The sequence below is a fragment of the Mizuhopecten yessoensis genome, unplaced genomic scaffold, assembly GCF_002113885.1.
Source record: "Mizuhopecten yessoensis strain PY_sf001 unplaced genomic scaffold, ASM211388v2 scaffold8149, whole genome shotgun sequence".
Taxonomy (NCBI): domain Eukaryota; kingdom Metazoa; phylum Mollusca; class Bivalvia; order Pectinida; family Pectinidae; genus Mizuhopecten; species Mizuhopecten yessoensis.
The window spans coordinates 467098-486648 of NW_018407403.1; the positions used below are offsets into that span (position 1 = coordinate 467098).

Sequence of the window (19551 nt, forward strand, 5' to 3'; positions counted from 1 at the left end):
CTGAAGCGCGTTTGAAAGAGTTTGAAGTATTGCAAAGCTTCTAAACGATCAAGCCCAGAACATACTATCTAAGGATGATGTTTTTGATAAATTTAATATCAATTGTTTACTACATTTCTTTTCTGTATCATTTTCATTAATTCATAAAAGAACAAATTGTTTTTTTCCTCTTCAAAGCTTTTTCTTTCAAATGTTAAAACACATTCTTTGGGAAAAAATGTTCTAGTTTCGAGATTATGATCAAACGTCGTCTGCTTCGCAAACATTCAAAAAAATAATATTTATAATGTGTTGAGATTGTTTTTTTGATAACTCGTTTATTCTTTAAACTATCTTTAATAAATATCAGGTTTTGTGACATCAGGTATTGACAAATTTGACGTAACCGGAAGCGTACGTGATACGAGAACGTGACCCAGAAATAGTTAACAACAAAATCAGGACGGTAATAAAAAACAGACGATTATCGAACATTAACAGATCAATACCGTATGTATTGAGACACTGATGTGCTAGAATACAACACAAGTTAACACTCGTTCAATCCATTGCTATCACATCAAGTACTAACTGACATTTATACGAAAATATCAGCATTAAATGTTTGCGATCGCGCAGACCTACTTTCGTTTTACAGTTTACATATATTTGTGCATGTCGGTATCAACAGTATACGTTAACTTATGTCCTTCATCGTGCCGAATATTATACATAGGCGCATTGTCGAGGAAAAGTTAGTGATTATAAGCTTGTGTTTTTTTTTTTTTATCTTAAAGCTATCAGATAAAAGCATGTGGCATGTTACTACACGATATAAAAATCTTTATTTTACGTTGAATATATTTCATAGTTAACATAAGCACTCAGGAGCTTGTATTTCGACAAACATTTATATATATAAATGGTAAAACATTGTAACAGTGTAAAGGCAAACAACACATTTTATCATAAGGCCAAAAAAACTATAGTCTTGTTTCCTTCTACCCGACCGACCCTGTCTTTTCATGCCCGACTCTAACACATTTTTGGACAAAATCAGAAAAATTTCCGGAATTCGGTGCCTTCACCGAATTCCGATTCCAGTCTTTCTCTAACAACATGGCCGCCTCAAACCCGAACGCGTAAAGTAGAAGGCTTCTGATTGGTTGTATTGTCGTTACTTTCGATATTCCCGGCAGTGTACCCTAGTAATAACCTAAGTGTGCGAGAGAATTTCAAATCGAAAAGAAACATCATAAAAATGGCGGACGTGTAAATTGAAGCGATGAATATGATGGTAAACATTTATTCTCCAGTGTCACCTACGATGATAATAAAGGTTTTGAAGGGTTTGACATGGTTGATGTGGAAATACTTCGGTGTAACATCATATGTAACTTTCCAATGAACGGCTTTGTGCCCTACGCAAACAGGTAAATATCGGCGGACCGAGGCGCACATGTCGTCTACATGTGAGGCCGAATTGAACATTGACATTGATACGTTTTGATCCGATTGATTTCTTCAAACTAATTATCGATGATTTAATCATAAACTAGACCGTATGTAATAATAATAATAATAATCTTTATTTAACGTCGTGTACAATTGTCAACAACAAACATAAGCTCTGAATAGCTTTTATTACGACGCGGGGGGGGGGGGGGGGGGGAACCACCGTGCCATAACAACTCACCCTATCAGACATCACTCTCTTTTTTCTCTGGGGATCGAACCGACGAAATTCTTGGGAGAGCGAGTGGTCTGAAGCTCACGCTTGATTGCACACAGTAGTACAATGACTGTGCGCATTAGCGATCATGGCTACCGAGGCACCCAAGATATATCTATATGCCGACTTTGACAGTAAATATATTGAATGACGACCTGAAACCTGTAGCAAATCACATGCAATTCTTGATGAAATATCTTACCTTTTTTCCTGATAATTTCCTTGTAAATGTACAGCGTCTTATTTTATAAATGAAGTTTATAATCTCTGTTATCATTTGCCAATCACATTTGCTGACAAAAATAATTTTAAAATGATCTTTCTCGTTCTTAAATCCGATTTACCCTAGGCACTGTGTATTAAGTTCTTAAATTAAACAGGCTAAAAATCAGCTTGAAATAACTTTATTGACCTGTCACATGTTACATTATTATGCCACAGAAGTCCATACCTGAAAAAATCAAATAAAAAAAAAAATCATTTTCCTACCTACCTACCCTATTTTTAATTCTGGCAGGTAGCAGGAAACAAGACTATATTTTATTTTGGCCTAAGATACCTGCGTTGGAAGGATTAAAAGCAAGAAGCTAAATATCATGCTGTACAAAATTTGGCACCAAAACAACTTAACTACTTAGTAAAACTTAAAAAGCAGTCTAGAGGGCAGGTGATTGGGACAGTCCCTACCTAACAGCCCTCTGAATACTGCTGTACAAAAAAAATGTTTTTTTGAAACATAGCGTTTATTTGTTACCTGAGCACGGGTTTGGTAGCTGTTAATATTGGGAGACGTTTTTAGTATTGTATTGTCTCGGTATGGCTACGAATGCGTTCCACGTCAGGTAATAGAGCATCAAATGTATTACATTCAAATAAAGCATCACTTCACAACAAACATGGATTCATATGGGTACAATGTTATTAAAATAACATTCATACAGTGCATGCAAGCTGACATTAACAAATCATTGGTTTAAAATTACAAGTCATCATTTCCATGAAATTATCCAAATAAATAAGATCTTTAAATGTATGTCAAAATAACCTTCAGGTTTGGTTTAGTATTGTTTAATGTACATCCTATCAACAGCTATACATGGTCATTTAAGGACGGCCTCCCCCATTTGCTAGATGCATGCGTGTGGTGAGTTTGTGCATACTTAATTTGTGTTTTGGCAGTCTGTGGAATGTTCATGTTTGTCTCCTTGTGATAGTGCAGGACTGATGCTGACTTTATAGTGTAATTTCACTGGAGCATATTGCAGAAGACACATATTATTTTACGATCAAACCTCGTTATCTCACCATCTTCAATAGCCAAGGGTTCATAATTTAAATTTGTACTATTCAACCTTGGCGGATTTAGCCTTGTATTTAATTTCCCTCCTCTGCCACCTAGCAGAGAAACTTTACTAGCAAAACTTTAAACTTTCAAGATTATTTCAGCACTGGACTCCTATGAATTTCCCTTGGTAATCATTTACAGTTAGAATATGGCCAATTATCTCTACCAACTGACCAAATACAGAAAATGTTTCTTTCAGTATTGTCCTCCTTTGGTTTTTTTTACATAAATCATGACATAGTCGACAAGGCAACTTGTTACTGGGCAACGCCATTATTATTAGCTCACCTGGCCCGAAGGGCCATATGAGCTTATGCCGCACTGCGGCGTCCGTCGTCCGTCCGTCAACTTTTTCTTTTGAACGACTTCTTCTGAAGAACTGTAGGACCTAGGATCATGATATTTGGCCAGTAGGTACCTTGGATGGAGTGCTTTAACATTTCCTCATTGAAATGACCTTGACCTACTCTCAAGGTCACAGCGGTCAAATATGTAAAAAGAATTAAACAACAATATCCTAAGAACCATTTAAACTAGAGTCATGATACTTGGGTTTGTTATGTAGACCAGCAGTGCAAATCTTATTCTCAATTACATTAATGAGTTCAAAGGTCAATTTTAAATGCTAGTCGGGGGTCAAATGTCAACTTTGGTAATTACCTGACGTGTTTTTCAATACCTTCAGTTCATCTTTATTTCCACACTGTTCTCTGTATAAGGTATTCCACACTGGTCTCTGTATAAGGAATAGGAATCAGTTTGTTTTTTGGGTTTTATAAATCCTCACAACCACTTTTAAGTCATATGTATAAGAAAGGTCTGCCAAATATCTGATTCTTTGACAACTTTACTACAAATATATAACAGGAATTGAGCTTTCTATATCCACTGCACTACACTTCATATTATTTCTTGACATTTTTCTGCTACAATACATGGAGTTTCCTCAAAAGATGCTGATAAACTAAAAGAGTCTAATAGCTTAATCATATCTTTTAGAATACTGTGTTTAACAAAAAGGTTATACATGTATCTCTTCGATCCACTAAACATCAACAGACAACATTTAAACCCTTCATTCCCTAAACCTGTGATTAAAAGGATTGTATAAAAAAAAAATATGTGTTCGCTTTAAAGTTAAAATATTTCTGTTCAACATTCATACATTCTATTTACAGTGTTTAAATCCGCTAATACATAAATTGACATAAAATTGTACTGCAGAATTTTTTGGTCTGAGTTTTGACAGCTAAATAAGTCTCATCAAGGGTCAATGACCTGTCAGAAGTTGAAGTAGCCAAAGTTATTTGACTTTGGTGTAGAAGCATCCTAAAAATAGCAGAAATTCACGGCTGGATTTTCACGAACTTGAAGAGTTGTGCCCCTTTGTTTGCTTTCCTATACATCTTATTCTGGCAGTTTATCATTCATATATTTATTTTTCCATTTGTTATGCACTTCATATACATCTGATGAGAATGGGAGATATTTAGAAATGCACAAAATTCACCAAGAGGCTGAAAATTACAAAAGGCCAAAAGGTGAAACTTTACACCATGCAGGCCAGGTTTGAACATTTTACTGTAATGTTTGTTTTACTTTCTATGTGGGGAGGATTTTAAATGCATCTCGACTGTTATGTCAATCAATTAATTTTCATATAGATGGTGTCCCTGAGAATTGTTTCTTAAATAATTCAAAATTTGTTTCAAATAATACTCATACTCTCTGTTTTAAACTAGGAACACTAGTATTTGTGTTGTTATGATTAATTGTCTTCCTTTTGATAATATTCCCGTGATTTGTGTCCCTCACACGATTTCCTCACATTCCATTCTGTTATATATCGGATATAGTTTGTTACTTCTATAAGATCCCAGTTTCCTTTTAGATAAAATATGTCATGTTTTGGTGATTTTTGAGATTTGGTGGATTTGCAAAATTTGCTTATTGTTTTGCAAAGTATCAATATTTTTATATTTATAACATATTTAGGGTGCTCCCATAGCTACCACTTTCTTTAAGATGTAGATTTTCTTCCCGTTGTTGTTGCTAAAAGTTGGCCCCCTGAGGAATCGGGGATTTTCTTTCATGTCTACTACTTGGGGGACATCGAACAGACCAAAATATATCTTCTGCCCCCATTGCAACACACTTGGGATCTTAAATCTTTCCTTTCTTTCTGCACTACTCTGCCTTTCTGTGCTTTGTCGTGCCGCCCGAGAAGCATGGCGAACACTTAAGGATCACTCTGTCCGTCATCACACGTTGTCGTTGGCGGCGGCAGTCACATTTAAGTACATGTATGGCCCTTTGTACATTGGAAGTTCTCATAATTAATTTTTTGCCATACTTTGTTCGTTACCGCTTGCCACTTAATATGTGGCGTTATCATAATGGATTACAGTTAAAGTCCAAACCCTGTGTCAATATTTCATTTGTTGCTGGAGTTATGGCCCTTTGCACATAAGCAAAATCTAATAATTAATTGTTTTCCCGGACTTTTTTTCGCTACCACTTGCAACATCAATTTGTTACCTGATGTGTGGCATTGTCATAATGGATTACAGTTTGAGTTCGAACCCCGTGCTAATATTCTTTATTTTGCTGGAGTTATAGCCCTTTGCACATAGGACATTATCAAAATTGACTTTTTTGGGACTTATTTCGCTACCGCTTGCCATATCAATTTGAAACTTTGTTTGACTTTATCATAATTTAAAACATTCTTGTGATGCCATCCATTGTTATAATTGTCCATTATATAGAATATGAGTACTGTTATATGCATAACTGTCCAATATGTTACAAAAACTGTCCAATAAGATCATGAAACTGTCCAATATTTTAATATTGTACAGTTTGTTTAAAATAACGGACATGTTTTTGGACCAGTTTAAGTAGAACATAGAAACTGGAGCATGACAATATATCCATATTTTGTTTTAAAAAGGTAAAGTTCTATTTTCCAACTTAATTAGGTAAAAAAAAAATGTTTCGAAATTCTGGACACATATATATATATTTTGTTTTCAAATTTTAATTTTAATAAATGTGCTGTTATATTTAGCCACTGGATTTTATGATAAGCGTTGCGCAATAACAATACATCTTAATACGGTATGATTATATTATATAACTGTATTTACCTTAGGCTCATGAATTTCTGGTATATCTTCACAGGACATTGGTCTGGAAGTACTGTGTTTTCATAGGCCCTTGTAACTTTTGGTGTCACCTTACGATGGAGAAGTCCTCCGGCATTAGTTTTTGATACATCTTCTCTGTATTCCAAATATGTTTTGCCAGCAGAATCCTGTTTCACTGTAATTTGACTATAAGGTCCACATCTAAGATTCCTATGTTCTTGGCCTGCTCTCAATGATAAATTCAAACCCAGTTGATACACTAATGTGTTTAAAAGTTTTTCTGGTGTGTCTGTCCCCAAGACACCTTTCTCCCACATCAACTGCTCTTGTTCTTCCGTTATAATTTCTGCCTGCTTTTTGTTTATTCCCAAACCTTGTTTTGCGAGGTTTTTCATCCTGGCGTCTAGTACCCCTCTCAGTCCTGCAAACTCTGTATCATCCAAAATATTCACAAAACGTCCATTTTGCCGAAAATAATGTTGTATAGATATAATTAATTCATACAGTGTGTTTGGTCTGTACTCCTCACCATTCTTATTTCGAACTTCAGCTACAAAATAAGTCAGAGCCTCATTAATATCGGAGACAGGTAAATCCAGTAAGTTGTTAGGAAAGTTTTTCAGCTTTTCATTGTTTTTGGATTGTATCAGTCGCTGTTCAATCCATGAATCAAAAACTTTTAAAGCCCATTTCGTTTTGTTTTCTGTGTTTACACATGATTCTCCAGCAACAATTTTTTTCAAATCACCATCCTGCATGGGAATTGCAAATCGTCGCCGTGTTTCAACTTCTTCAACAACTTGAGTTATTTCTGTCATTTCATCTTCCGAGATGTCTGAGAACATCTCACTTAAAATGTTGAAATTTGGCCGAGGTGTAATATTTTCCTTCTGTAAATCCAGGACATCACTTAATATCTCATCTGTATCTACAACAGTATTTTCTGTTGTAAATGTTGACTGTGTTAAAAATACTCCTTCACTATCGGAACTCATGATTGGAATGAGATAAGTACTATACCTGGGTGTATTTCATACCTGGTATATGCAGTTGCATACAAATCATGCAAAGTGAGATTGATATACATGACTGACCTCAGTATACAGTGTAGTTGAAAAACTGTCCAATATGTTATGAATAGCTTTCACGGTAATTGATTCATAGTGAAACTGTCCAATATTATCACAATGCACCAAAACACTGATCACAATTGATACAATAGGGGACATGTTTTAAGTAAGATATAAGCCTCAAACTGTCTATTATGTAAAATATTGGACAGTCTGAGGCGCGTAAGATTACATTGTTTGAACCATGTATTAATATTCCATTTTTGACTGGAGTTATGGCCCTGTTGCACATAGGAAATTCTCATAATTAACTGTTTTTTATATTATTTGTAACTTAGTATACATGTATAACGGATTAAAGTTTGAGTTAGAATCCAGTGTCAATGCTTTATTTTTTCTGGAGTTATAGCCCTTTGCACATAGGAAATTCTCCTTTACAACCGTCCTCATATGACCCTGGCTGTTGCGAGGACATAAATCACCTAATACAGTACATCCTTTGAAGTCCTTCTGTATGGTTTGATGATGTTTTCAAACCAATGGTCTGGAGCGTTATACTTGATTAAGAAGACTGAATGCCGTTTAACATAGGGTCTTTCTCATAATACTTTGGCTCCCTAGGGGGAGGAGTGGGATCCCAAAGGGGGATTCTCCAATTCAATTACACAATTTGTTGTTAGGACCCCTGCACATCTTTAGTAATCAGGTTTTCCGTCTGTCTGTCCTTTTATTTGTTTTTAGCTCACCTGCCAAGGACAAGTGAGCTTTTGCCCTGGTGCGGCGTCCGTCGTCTGGCCGTTGTCCGGACCTCGGGCGTCAATTTGTCTCTTTTAACGTCTTCTTCTCAATGACTTAGAGGCCCAGAGACCTGGTATTGGGCCTGTAGCGTTCTGGGATGAAGGACTATCAAGTTTGTTCAAATAAGTGACCTTGCCCGACTTTTCCAGGTCACAAGGGTCAAATGTGCTATAATCTTAAAACAACTTTTCAATAACTAAGAGGACCATGATATTGAACCTATAGCATGCCTGGATGAGAGGCTACTAATGTGTTCAAATGAACGACATTGACCGACTTTCAAGGTCACAGGGGTCAAATGTGCTATCATCTTTAAACAAATTCTTCTCAATAACCATGAGGCCCTGATACCTGATATTGGACCTGTAGTATGCTGGGATGAAGGGCTACCAAGTTTGTTCAAATGAATGACATTGATCTACATTCAAGGTCACATGGGTCTATTGTGTTATATTTGAATAAAGCGGTAATGAGCTTAGCATCCACATAAATGACCTAGATCAGCTTCAAAGTTGCATTAGAAGCAAGTGAGCGACACAGGCCCCTTGGGCGTCTTGTTCAATTTCTACACACTTTTCAGTAATGTTGGTTGGATTGCTTTCAGACTTCAACCAGTGCTTTATTTGAATAGCTTTTCAGGCCCGGGGTTCAAAGGTCAAGGTCACTGTTACTATGAATAGAAAATTAGTTTAGGCACAATTTTTCCAATTTTGTTGGGATGATTACACTCAGGCTTTATCAAGTGCTACCTCGGAGAAAGTGCCTGCTTCGGTGCTTTGGTCGTGAAAGGTTAAGGTCATTGTTTACTTTGGAAAGTATATGCTTAGGATACAAATAGTAGCCTTTGAGGCATCGATGTCAAAGTTTTAGGTTAATGTTATTAAAAATTGAAAAACATTTCATGCACAATATTTGGAGCTCTTTTGGGCCGTATGCATTCAGACTTTATCCAGTGTAATAAAATGTTTGCTTAAGCTTTTGGATAGCTTTTCAGCCTTTGATATCAAAGGTCAAGGTCACTTACTATAAATAGAACATCAGTTGGTGCATTGTATTTCGAATTCTGTTGCACTGATTACACTCAGATTGTATCGAGTCCTTCCTGGAAGAAAGTGCCTGCTTGAAATAACTTTTCAGGTCCAGTGAGTGGTCAAAGGTCAATGGGTCACTATAAATAGAAAATCTGTTTAATGCACTAATGCACACTATCTTGATTTATCTTGGGCTGATTACACTCTTGACTTTATCCAGTGCTTGGGATAACTTCCCAGGCCCGGGGTTTAGGTCTCTATCACTGTTACTATGTGAATAGAAAATCAGTTTATAAAATGCACTTCTTATATTTTGAGTTCTGTTGGGCTGATTACACTCAAGACTGTTTCCAGTGCTTTTATAAAAGAAAACACTTGCTTACAATAGGCCTTTTCACAAAAAGTGAAAAGCTCTAATGAAGGGCTACCAAGTCTTTTCAAATAAATTACCTTCACATATTTGCAAGGTCACATGGGGTCAAATATATTAAAAACTTTAAACAACTTCTTCTGAAAAACCAAAATGCCCAAGGAGATGATATTTGGCCAGTAGCATGCTGGGATGAAGGGCTACTAAGTTGTTCAAATGAATGGCCTTCATCCCTTTTCAAGGTCACAGGGGTCAATTGTCTTAAAAAATCTTTAAGCAACTTCTTCTAAATAACTAAGAGGCCTAGGATAATGATATTTTGCCAGAAACATACTAGGATGAAGGGCTACCAAGTGTGTTTAAATGAATGACCTTTACTTATATTCAAGGTCACAGTGGTCAAATATATTTGTCAATAACCAAAAGGCCTAGGATGGTGCTATTTGACCAGTAGTATGCTCTGATAAAGGGCTATTAAATTTGTTAAAATGAATGACCGTGACAAATATTCAAGGTCATGGGGGTCAAATATGTTTAAAACCTTTAAACAACTTCTTCTCAGTAACCAAAATGCCCAGGAAGATGATATATGGGCCAGATACATGCTGCGATAAAGGGCTACAAAGTTTGTTCAACCGAATGACCTTAACGTATATTGAAGGTCACAGGGATCAAATATGTTTAAAACCTTTTAACGACTTCTTCTCAATTATTTTTTAATGATGATGATATTTGGCCAGTAGCAAGCTGTGATGAAGGGCTATCAAGTTTGTCAAAATGAATGACCTTGTCAAATATTCAAGGTCACAGGGGTCAGATATGTTTAAAACGTTTAAACAACTTCATCTGAATAACTCAGAAGCCTAGGATAATGATTTTTGACCAGTAGCATGCTGGCATAAAGGGTTACCAAGTTTGTTAAAATGAATGACCTTAACAAATGTATAAGGTCACGATGGTCAAATATGTTTAAAACCTTTAAACGACTTCTCCTCAATAACCAAAAGGCCTAGGATGATGCTATTATGCCAGTAGCATGCTGTGATAAAGGGCTACCAAGTGTGTTCAAAGTAATTGACTTATATTCAAGGTCATAGGGGTCTAATATGTTAAAAACCTTCAAACAACTTCTTCTGAATAACCAAAAAGCCTAAGATAATGATATTTGGGCAGTAACATGCTGGGATAATACCAAGTTTGTTCAAAGAAATGACCTTCACCTATTTTCAGGGTCACAGGGGTCAAATATGTTTAAAACTTTAAACAATTTCTTCTCAAGTATGAGATTAATACAAGGTGGGCGATGCAGGCCCATTGATCCTCTTGTTAGAAAATCCTTGTCAGCGCTCTCGTGGCTTTATTCCTTGAGGGATTTTGATCAAACTTCACACACTTACCAATGAACATAATATCGCAGATAAGTTTGAGTTTCAGGGTTGTTGGATCAAGGTCAAGGTCACCGTTACTATTTAAAAAAAATCCTTGTCAGCGCTCTAGCGGCTTCATTCCTTGAGGGATTTGGATCAAACTTCACACATTTACAAAGGACCATAATATCTCGGATAAGTTCGAGTTACAGGGTTGTTAATCATTTTATTTATATAATTTCTCTATTATAATACTAACATTACAATTTTTTGTATTATTATTACATTAAAATCAGTTACAAGCTAATTTTATACTTTTCACCATTTTTTTAAAATCATTACAGTGTACTAGCTAGCAGGGACCGGTAGGGGACATGTATTGCTTTAGCAATACTTAGTATGCTTGTTTTATTTATATCTAGTTAGCAGTGCCATATCTCATTTTAAATCATTCAACAACTAGGTTAGGGTGAAAGAATATAATCGTCACCCTATTATAATCAATATTCGTGTTTGGTTATGTGACCTACTTGCCTCTCATTGTCAAGCATAAGCTATGGTAAGTCAGAAGTAAAGCTGACAGTGCAAGTTAAAAAGCTTTCAATTGAGATAAAAAAATCAGGTTTTGAGATCTTTCCCTTCTCTTCCGACTATAGTTTCTAAGGAAGGGCCACATTTTAGTTTCCCCTTGCTTGATAACGAGTATGGGTCTCTAGGTATAAAATTTGTTGTACGAAAAAATGTTTGTTACCGTTGGAAAGATGGATAATTTTTCTTTCCCAAACTTCCTTTACTGATGATATTTGTCCAGAAGCCTCCTGTGATAAGGGCTACCAAGTTTGTTCAAATGAACGACCTTTGCCCATATTCAAGGACACAGTAGTCAAATTTAAAACTTCAAATGACTTCTTCTGAATAGTCAAAATGCAAAGGGTAGTGACATGTGACCAGATGAAGAGCAATCACGTTGGTTCATGTGAACGACTTTGACACATTGATAATTTCAATTTCATATCATGTGAATTGTGTATTTAAACATTTAAAAGTCATCTCCTCAGTAAACAAAAGATCTAGGGTGGTGTTTTTTGGCAGGTTGTATTCACGGATAAAGGTCTATAAATTAAAATTGTGTTCAAAGTAATGTCATTCTTTGACTTTCGAGCTCAATGGGGTCAAAAGCGTTAAAATCTTTTCACAAGTTCTTTTTCAAGACACTACTATTTTGCAAGTAGCTTTATTTAAGTTCACTTTTAAAGTTACAAGTGTGAGATTAATACCAGTTGAACGACACAGGCCCAATTGGTCTTTTGTTTGTTCAAAACCTGGGAAAAACACTAATTATCCCTGTTTTTGTAATATACTGCCTTAAATGTTTCCAGGTATTGTCATCAGAGTTGCTACACTTGATGTTTCAGGTTTGTACAGAAACATCCGAAATGGCTTCAAATATTCCAACAGAGGCCCTAGATATCCACAACGAATTGGTGTTATATCTTGGAAGACATATTGTGGATACCGAATTAAATGATCTTAAGAACCTGTTCAAAAATAATCCATTAACCCCAGTCGACATTGCTTCGATTAAAAACATCTATGACCTATTCGACAGACTTATGAAATACGCTATTATAGCTGAGGGAGACTACACACAATTTGTACGGAAACTTAAACTTACAAATCCAAACCTGGAGAGTTATGTGACTGAAAAAGAAAACGCTATTAAAAGGATCGTTGATGGAGGTGAGTCAAACTTACATATCACTACATGTCTATATCAATTATATTTCATCAAAATTAAGGATCTCTACATAACGAATGTCTATAGATATAAGATGTTGATGTATTTGACGCTTAATTTTGGAATTAATCAATCATGATAACAGTATAATTATTTTAGCTCACCTGCCCGAGCTTATGTCATGGTGCTGCGTCCGTCGTCCGTCAGTCTTCCGTCAACTTTTCCTTTAAGCAACTTCTTCTGGAGAACAGTCAGGCATAGAGCCATGATATTTGGCTGAAATATTTGATGGTAGGAGCCCGACAAAGTTTGAGAACGAAAATGACCTTGACCTTTGTTCAAGACCTTGAAATGGAGGTTATGCGGCGTCCGTCGTCCGTCCGTCCGTCAACTTTTTACTTTAAACAACTTCTTTTCAGTAACCAAAAGGCCTAGGATGATGATATTTTGCCAGTAGCATGCTGAAATCAAGGGCTACCAGGTTGCTTCAAATGAATGACCTTCACCCATTTTCAAGGTCACAGAGATCAAATATGTTTAAAACCTTAAAACAACTTCTTTTCAATAACCAAAAGGCCTAGGATGATGGTATATGGCCAGTAGCATGCTGAGTTAAAGGGCAACTAAGTTTGTTCTAACAAATGACCTTGACATATATTCATGGCAGCAGGGGTCAAATATGTTTAACACCTTTAAACGACTTCTTCTAAATTACCAAGGGGCCTGGGGTTATGATATTTTGCCAGTTAGATGCTGAGATGAATGGCTACCAAGTCTGTTCAAATGAATGACCTTCGGTCATATTCAAGGTCACAGGAGTTAAATATGTTGAAAACCTGTAAACAACTTCTTCTGAATACCCAAGAGGCATATGATAATGATTAACGACTTCTGAATAACCAAGAGACATAGGGTGATGTTATTTGGCCAGTAACATGCTGGGATGAAGGGCTACCAAGTTTGTTCGAACAAATGACCTTAACTCATATTCAATGTCACAGGGGTCTATTGTCTTAAAAACCTTAATCGACTTCTTTTGTATAAGCAAAAGGTCCAAGGTGATGCTATTTGGTCAGAAGGATGTTGGCAGGAAGGGCAACACAGTTTGTTCAAATTAATGAATTTTTAAACGACTTCTTGTCCATAGTGCATAAATCTTTAAAAGTAATTTTCTCGATAAAAAAGGTATAAGGTGGTGATATTCGGCAAGTTGCATTGTATGATGCTATGATGTTTGTTCAACTTAAAATGTCCATGTTTGAGTTTCAAGGTCACAGGGGTCAAAGGTTATTTATTTAAGTCCACTTTTAAGTTTACAATTGTAAGATTAATACCAGGTGAGCGATGCAGGCCCATTGGGCCTCTTGTTTGGAGGTATCGTTTTATTAGCAAGAGAAGTTTGAATTTTCTCTAAATGACTTAATTTTACTTTTCTAACTAGATCAGTTACAATGTTAAGTGTCTGTCTATATGCTAACCAGTGTTGTGGGTTATTTGATATTTTTGTTTTTCTATGTATTCTATTTCTTTGTCCCTTTTTGAGTCTAATTGAGCTTGTCATCCATGGCTTATCGTCTGGTCGTATAAGTACTGTTTTGTGAGGTATATGGTTTTTGATTTGATCTGCTATAGTGTCAGTTAAATACTTATTGAAGTTGTTTACATTCAAACAGATCGATAGAGATTGCCAGTCGATATCATTAATTATATTCATTGATTCAAAATCAGCCTCACTATAGTACCAAATAGTTTTTATTGTAGCATGTATGCTTAAATGTAGTATATGATATTTCAATAAATATTGGTGAGTGGTCATTGCAAAAATGTGTTTCAACAGCATTATTTTTAATTAAATTACGATTGTTAGTAAAAACTTCATCGATTGCTGTTGAGGTATTTTCAAAAATTCTTGTGGGTTGATTAATTATACTTTTCAAATTAAATTTAGTTCAGAGTCTTGAGAGATGTGAATTAGGCTGTATGCTTAACATGTCAACATTGATGTCGCCAGTGAGGATAATGTCTAGATTTGAATCTGTAGCTATGGTTAAATAATCATCCAACTCATTCCAAAAGTCTACAGTTGAGGCTGGTCTATAAATACATCCATTCTTCTTAAAGTTTTAACAATATTTTTAGGTCACCTGAGCTTTGCTCAAGTGACCTATTCTAATTGCTTTCCGTCCATCGTCGTTCGTCGTGCGTCGTGCGTAATGGTTTTACATTTTCAACTTCTCCTCAAGAACCAGTGGATGGATTTTTTTCAAACATGGTCAGAATCATCCTTGGTAGATTAGGCTACAAGCCCCAAAGAGAAAATTAACCTCCTGACTCACAGGTACTACAGTCATTTTCTCGGCATGGAAAGAAAGATCATCAGGGGCTTTATTTGAATTGTAAATTTCAGAACCTCCGAGCTATCCGTTCTCCCTTGGGGAGGGGGTAAAGTTAACTATAGTTTATATAGGGAAATTTCACTTTTGGATATATTCTGACAATTTTTTGTAGGAAATTATGTGTACTTGGTGAGAACTATCCTTGGAGGAAGATTGTTTCAAATTGTAAAATTGAGATTCCTACCCCAACCCCTAGGGACCAGGGCGGGGCCCCAAAGGGAAAACTCGCCAATATTTCAAAAATCTTCTTCTCCACACTCAGAGGTACAACAGTCATTTTCTGGAAAGAAAATCATCATGGGCTTTATTTAAATTGTAAATTTCAGTAACCCCAAGCTATCCGTTCTCCCTTGGGGAGGGGGTAAAGTTTTCTATAGTTTATATTGGGAAATAACACCTTTGGGTATATTTTATCCATTTTCAGCAGAAATTACTCAAACTTAGTTAGAATCATCTTTGGTGAATGAGGGTATTACATTGTAATTCCCAGGGGCTAGGGCGGGGCCCCACAGGGTACATTTACAAATATTTTCAAATTCTTATCCTTTGATGACATGACAAGTATTGCATTTCACTTAGTTTACATGCTGATTTCCACATCACATCTGAACAATAAAATAGAGCTACTAGTACCTATGATATAACTCAGGTGACCGCTAAGACCCTTGGGCCTCTTGTTGTAATAAATTACTAATCCTCCTCCATAATCGATAGTTCTATCTTTATGATGGGAGATGTCGGTGTGTGAGTCTATTGTTGTTTCATTATCTGGTGTGCTGTCAGTCAGATGTGTTTCAGTTATAGATATATAACATCACAGGAATGTAATTCTGCTTCAATGATATCAATGCGAACAGACATACCAAGTAATTACTCATAATCAAATGCATAATTCATGTAAATACGGGATTTCCAGTCCCAAGTCAGACGAACACAACACAGCAATTTGAAATACACACCGCCGATTGGATATTAAATACGTATACTATGTACCTTATTTTACTCGAGCCTTCCAGTTTTTACCCCCGTTAACTTACCATATCGTACAGATGTGCGCATTTTATCGCACAATGGTACGATACATTATTATATTTGACAGTAATGCGCACTAAAAGCACACAATGTATTCAAGATGTGCGTACGGCCATTTTGGTGCGTTATGTTGTGAAACAACTGTATATATTTTTGTGTTCTTGTATTGTTTGTTACAGTCATAATTACGAGGGCTGATCTGAAGTTGAGTGAAAAAGCGATGGAGAGTGTTATCCGGCAGGGTAATGTTGTCCAGATCGAGGCGTGGGTCCGTGACGGCCTTGACCTGGCCACGTGGAGCGACACTAATGGTTATAACATATACCACTACTGTGTCGATGATGACGCCAGTTATGATGCCTTATGCGTGGCAGAAGCTATACCTCGTCTCTGTCAAACACACGCTTTCCTTCTGTCACAGGTTAATAAATATAAACCAAGTCGTACCCCTCTTATGCAGGCTTGTCACTTCAGCGTAAATGATGATGCGTATCTTCTGGCCCTGTTGGAGCTTTTCATCCGTCATAGGGAGGACATTGATTACGAAAGACTTCTGCTGGAGTCACGTCGAAACCCAAGGATGAACAATTACCTTGCATGGAGACAGAAAAATCCAACAGGTAGTAATTGCTTGTTAATTTCAATAGTGATTATTAATTGTTCAATAAAAAATGTTATATTACTTAAACTGCAAATGCATCACCTTTGATATTTTTAGCTCACCTGGCCCGAAGATTTAAATGTCTAAAAATCTTCAAACAACTCCTTCTCATTAACCAAAAGGCCAAAGGTACTGATATTAGGCCTGTAGCCTGCTGAAATGAAGGGCTACCAAGTTTGTTCAAATGCATGACATTGACCCACTTTCAAAGTCACAGGAGTAAGATGTCTTAAAATCATCAAACGACTTCCCTCAATAACCAAATTGCCAAGGATACTGATATTGTGCCTGTAGCATGTTGCGATGAAGGGCTGCCAAGTTTGTTCAAATGCATGACATTGACCCACTTTCAAGGTCACAGGGGTCAACTGTCGTAAAACATTCAATCAACTTCTTCACAATAACCAAAAGGCCCAGGGTACTGATATTGGACCTGTATCATGCTGGGATGAAGGGCTACCAAGTTTGTTCAAATGAATGACCTTGACCCACTTTCAAAGTCACAGGGGTAAGATGTCTTAAAATCTTCACAAGACTTCCCTCAATAACCAAATTGCCAAGGATACTGATATTGGGCCTGTAGCATGTTGCGATGAAGGGCTGCCAAGTTTGTCCAAATGAATGACCTTGACCAACTTTCAAGGTCACAGGGGTCAAATGACTTAAAATCTTCAAACGACTTCTGCTCAATAACCAAAAGGCCCATGGTACTGATATTCGGCCTGTAGCATGATGGGATGAAGGGATACCAAATTTGTTCAAATGAATGACTTTGACCCACTTTCAAGATCACAGAAGTCAAATGTCTTAAAATCTTCAAACTACTTTACCTCAATAACCAAATAGCGCAGGGTACTGAAATTGGGCCTGTCGCATGCTGGGATAAAGGACTACCAAGTTTATTCAAATGAATGACCTTGACCCACTTTCAACCTAATGTCCTTGTTCAACATTCAAGGTCACAGGCGTCATATGTTTAAATATTTTCATTGGTTCTTATGAATCAAACACTGACATTCTGCCTGTAGCTGTATTTAAGTCCCTTTTAAAGATTACAAATGTGAGATTAATACAGGTAAGCGATGCAGGCCCATTGGGCTTCTTGTTTATCATACATTATAACTGGTTCAAGTTGACAGTGATAATCTGTTTGAATATATACTTGTTACGCTTATTTACGTTCTTTAACCTCTGGAATATGTCATCGTTAAATCGAAGGCAGGCGTTAATCTATTTGGTTGACTTCAGGTGAAAACAAACTGTCAAATCACTGGGTTGATACCTGTCCTTTGAGTATTATAGAGGAGAGACACTCGACATCAAAGCCAGTTCATTTTCTCGCCACCTATCCTCGCGATTCTTTCGGTGTGCATCAAGGGATCAGTCTAGTAAACTTGTACATGGTAGAGCGTACAGAGCTTTCAATGTCGTCATGAGATATCCCAGGGGTGCAGAGGATGTAAGTGGGCGTAACCACTTGAGTTTCCTGTATGCGTTAAAGGGACATCACGTGAAAAAGGCGTTTTGAATGTATGTATTGTATGCACTTCCACTTATGTTACCTCGCTATCCCCATATTCATAGTCCGTTCCAAATGTCCAGTTTGACCACTTGAATTGTTCGGGAAAGACCTGCTGAAAATAGCGCCGATAACGTCACCTGACTAGGCAGTAAACACAAGTGGTGCGAGCGAGATGAAACGGTTTCCAAAGGGGCACCCAGAGAGGGGCTGTCAGGCAACTGCAACTTCTTACCGCACTATGAAACCAAGTTATATGATTTCTTTGTCCGTATTCAAACTTATTTAACAATAATTATTCATCATTAGAAGTTAATTGCACACTTGCCAATGTTCAGAATTTAAATTTATTTAGCTTTAAACATAAATGTGTTACCAATAAAATTAAACAAGGGATGGGGCACAAGTTTTTACAATTTATCACAGCCTTCTCCCGTCATACATTTACAATTAAATGTCAACAATGATAATAGGCATCAACATAAAGTAGATATATTTAAACATATATTGAATTTAGTACCGGAATGTGGCCGGTACAGATGTTACGTGGCTTAACACAAGGGACAAACCTTTCTGATTTTTTTTTATATATTGCCGAGGCAGAAGAGGCCAGGTATTCATATAGTACTAATTTAAATCTTGCATGTAAAAACAAACATAATCATTTAATTCAGCAATATAATTAAATCATACCATTTAATTGAACCCGGTAATATTATAAATTATGTAAATCTACGGACTTAGATAACACGTATCTCGGTGCCTAGAAAATACGCCGTGGGCCATCAGTTATCCCTTGGAGGGCCTCATGGCAAAATCAAACTAACCAGTCACTTATCCCTTCCTTTCGCATAAACCACTGTATAATTATAGAAACACAAAGTAAACTCTCTCCAATACATGCCCATTAACATATTAAACTAAGTTCATCTGTGTTCAAACTCAGACAAAGATACTAGCGAGCTTAATAGTGTTAGATATTTATTCATAACATAAACAGCGCTAGCATATCTGTCGATTCCATTTCAGCTTAACCGGCTATCCGGAAGAATACTTGCTCCGTACTAACTGCTACGGTAGTTATTTTCTCCTTTTGAATACTACCCACCTGCAATCATGATTCCGTAACGTACTCCTTGTGCTATCTTTTGACCATTTTGCAACTTTTCGTTTCGTAGCTGACACGGTACAACACTTTTCTTTCGCTTACTTCACACGGCCAGTCATTTTGTTTACAAAAAAATGGTGTGCTATGCGCATGCGCTAGTAGAGGGAAATCCCTGAACAAAACGTTGGTCAGACAGGTAGAAATACCGATGATTTTCTTAGATTTAATCATTTTTATGAATCTATTTCAGCCAAAT

At 36.6% G+C, this 19551-nt stretch overlaps 2 protein-coding genes across 2 annotated transcripts in view; one reads left to right on the forward strand and one right to left on the reverse strand.

The window, feature by feature from the left end:
- Window positions 1–16767, forward strand: part of LOC110455176 — a 30447-nt gene extending 13680 nt beyond the window's left edge. The window contains exons 3-4 of the mRNA XM_021505152.1: window positions 12257–12581; window positions 16187–16767. Of these exons, the coding sequence (XP_021360827.1) occupies window positions 12278–12581; window positions 16187–16716 (834 nt within the window). The 5' untranslated portion in view covers window positions 12257–12277 and the 3' untranslated portion in view covers window positions 16717–16767. The remainder of the gene's footprint in view (window positions 1–12256; window positions 12582–16186) is intronic.
- LOC110455163 (zinc finger MYM-type protein 2-like) lies at window positions 6202–7200 on the reverse strand. Its single transcript, XM_021505135.1, has one exon. The coding sequence runs from the start codon at window positions 7198–7200 to the stop codon at window positions 6202–6204; it is 999 nt and encodes a 332-aa protein (XP_021360810.1).
- Window positions 16768–19551: the final 2784 nt, after the last annotated feature.

Coding starts and splice junctions, on each gene's coding strand:
- LOC110455163 (XM_021505135.1), bottom strand. CDS start 7,200: ATGAGTTCCGATAGTGAAGGAGTATTTTTAACACAGTCAACATTTACA.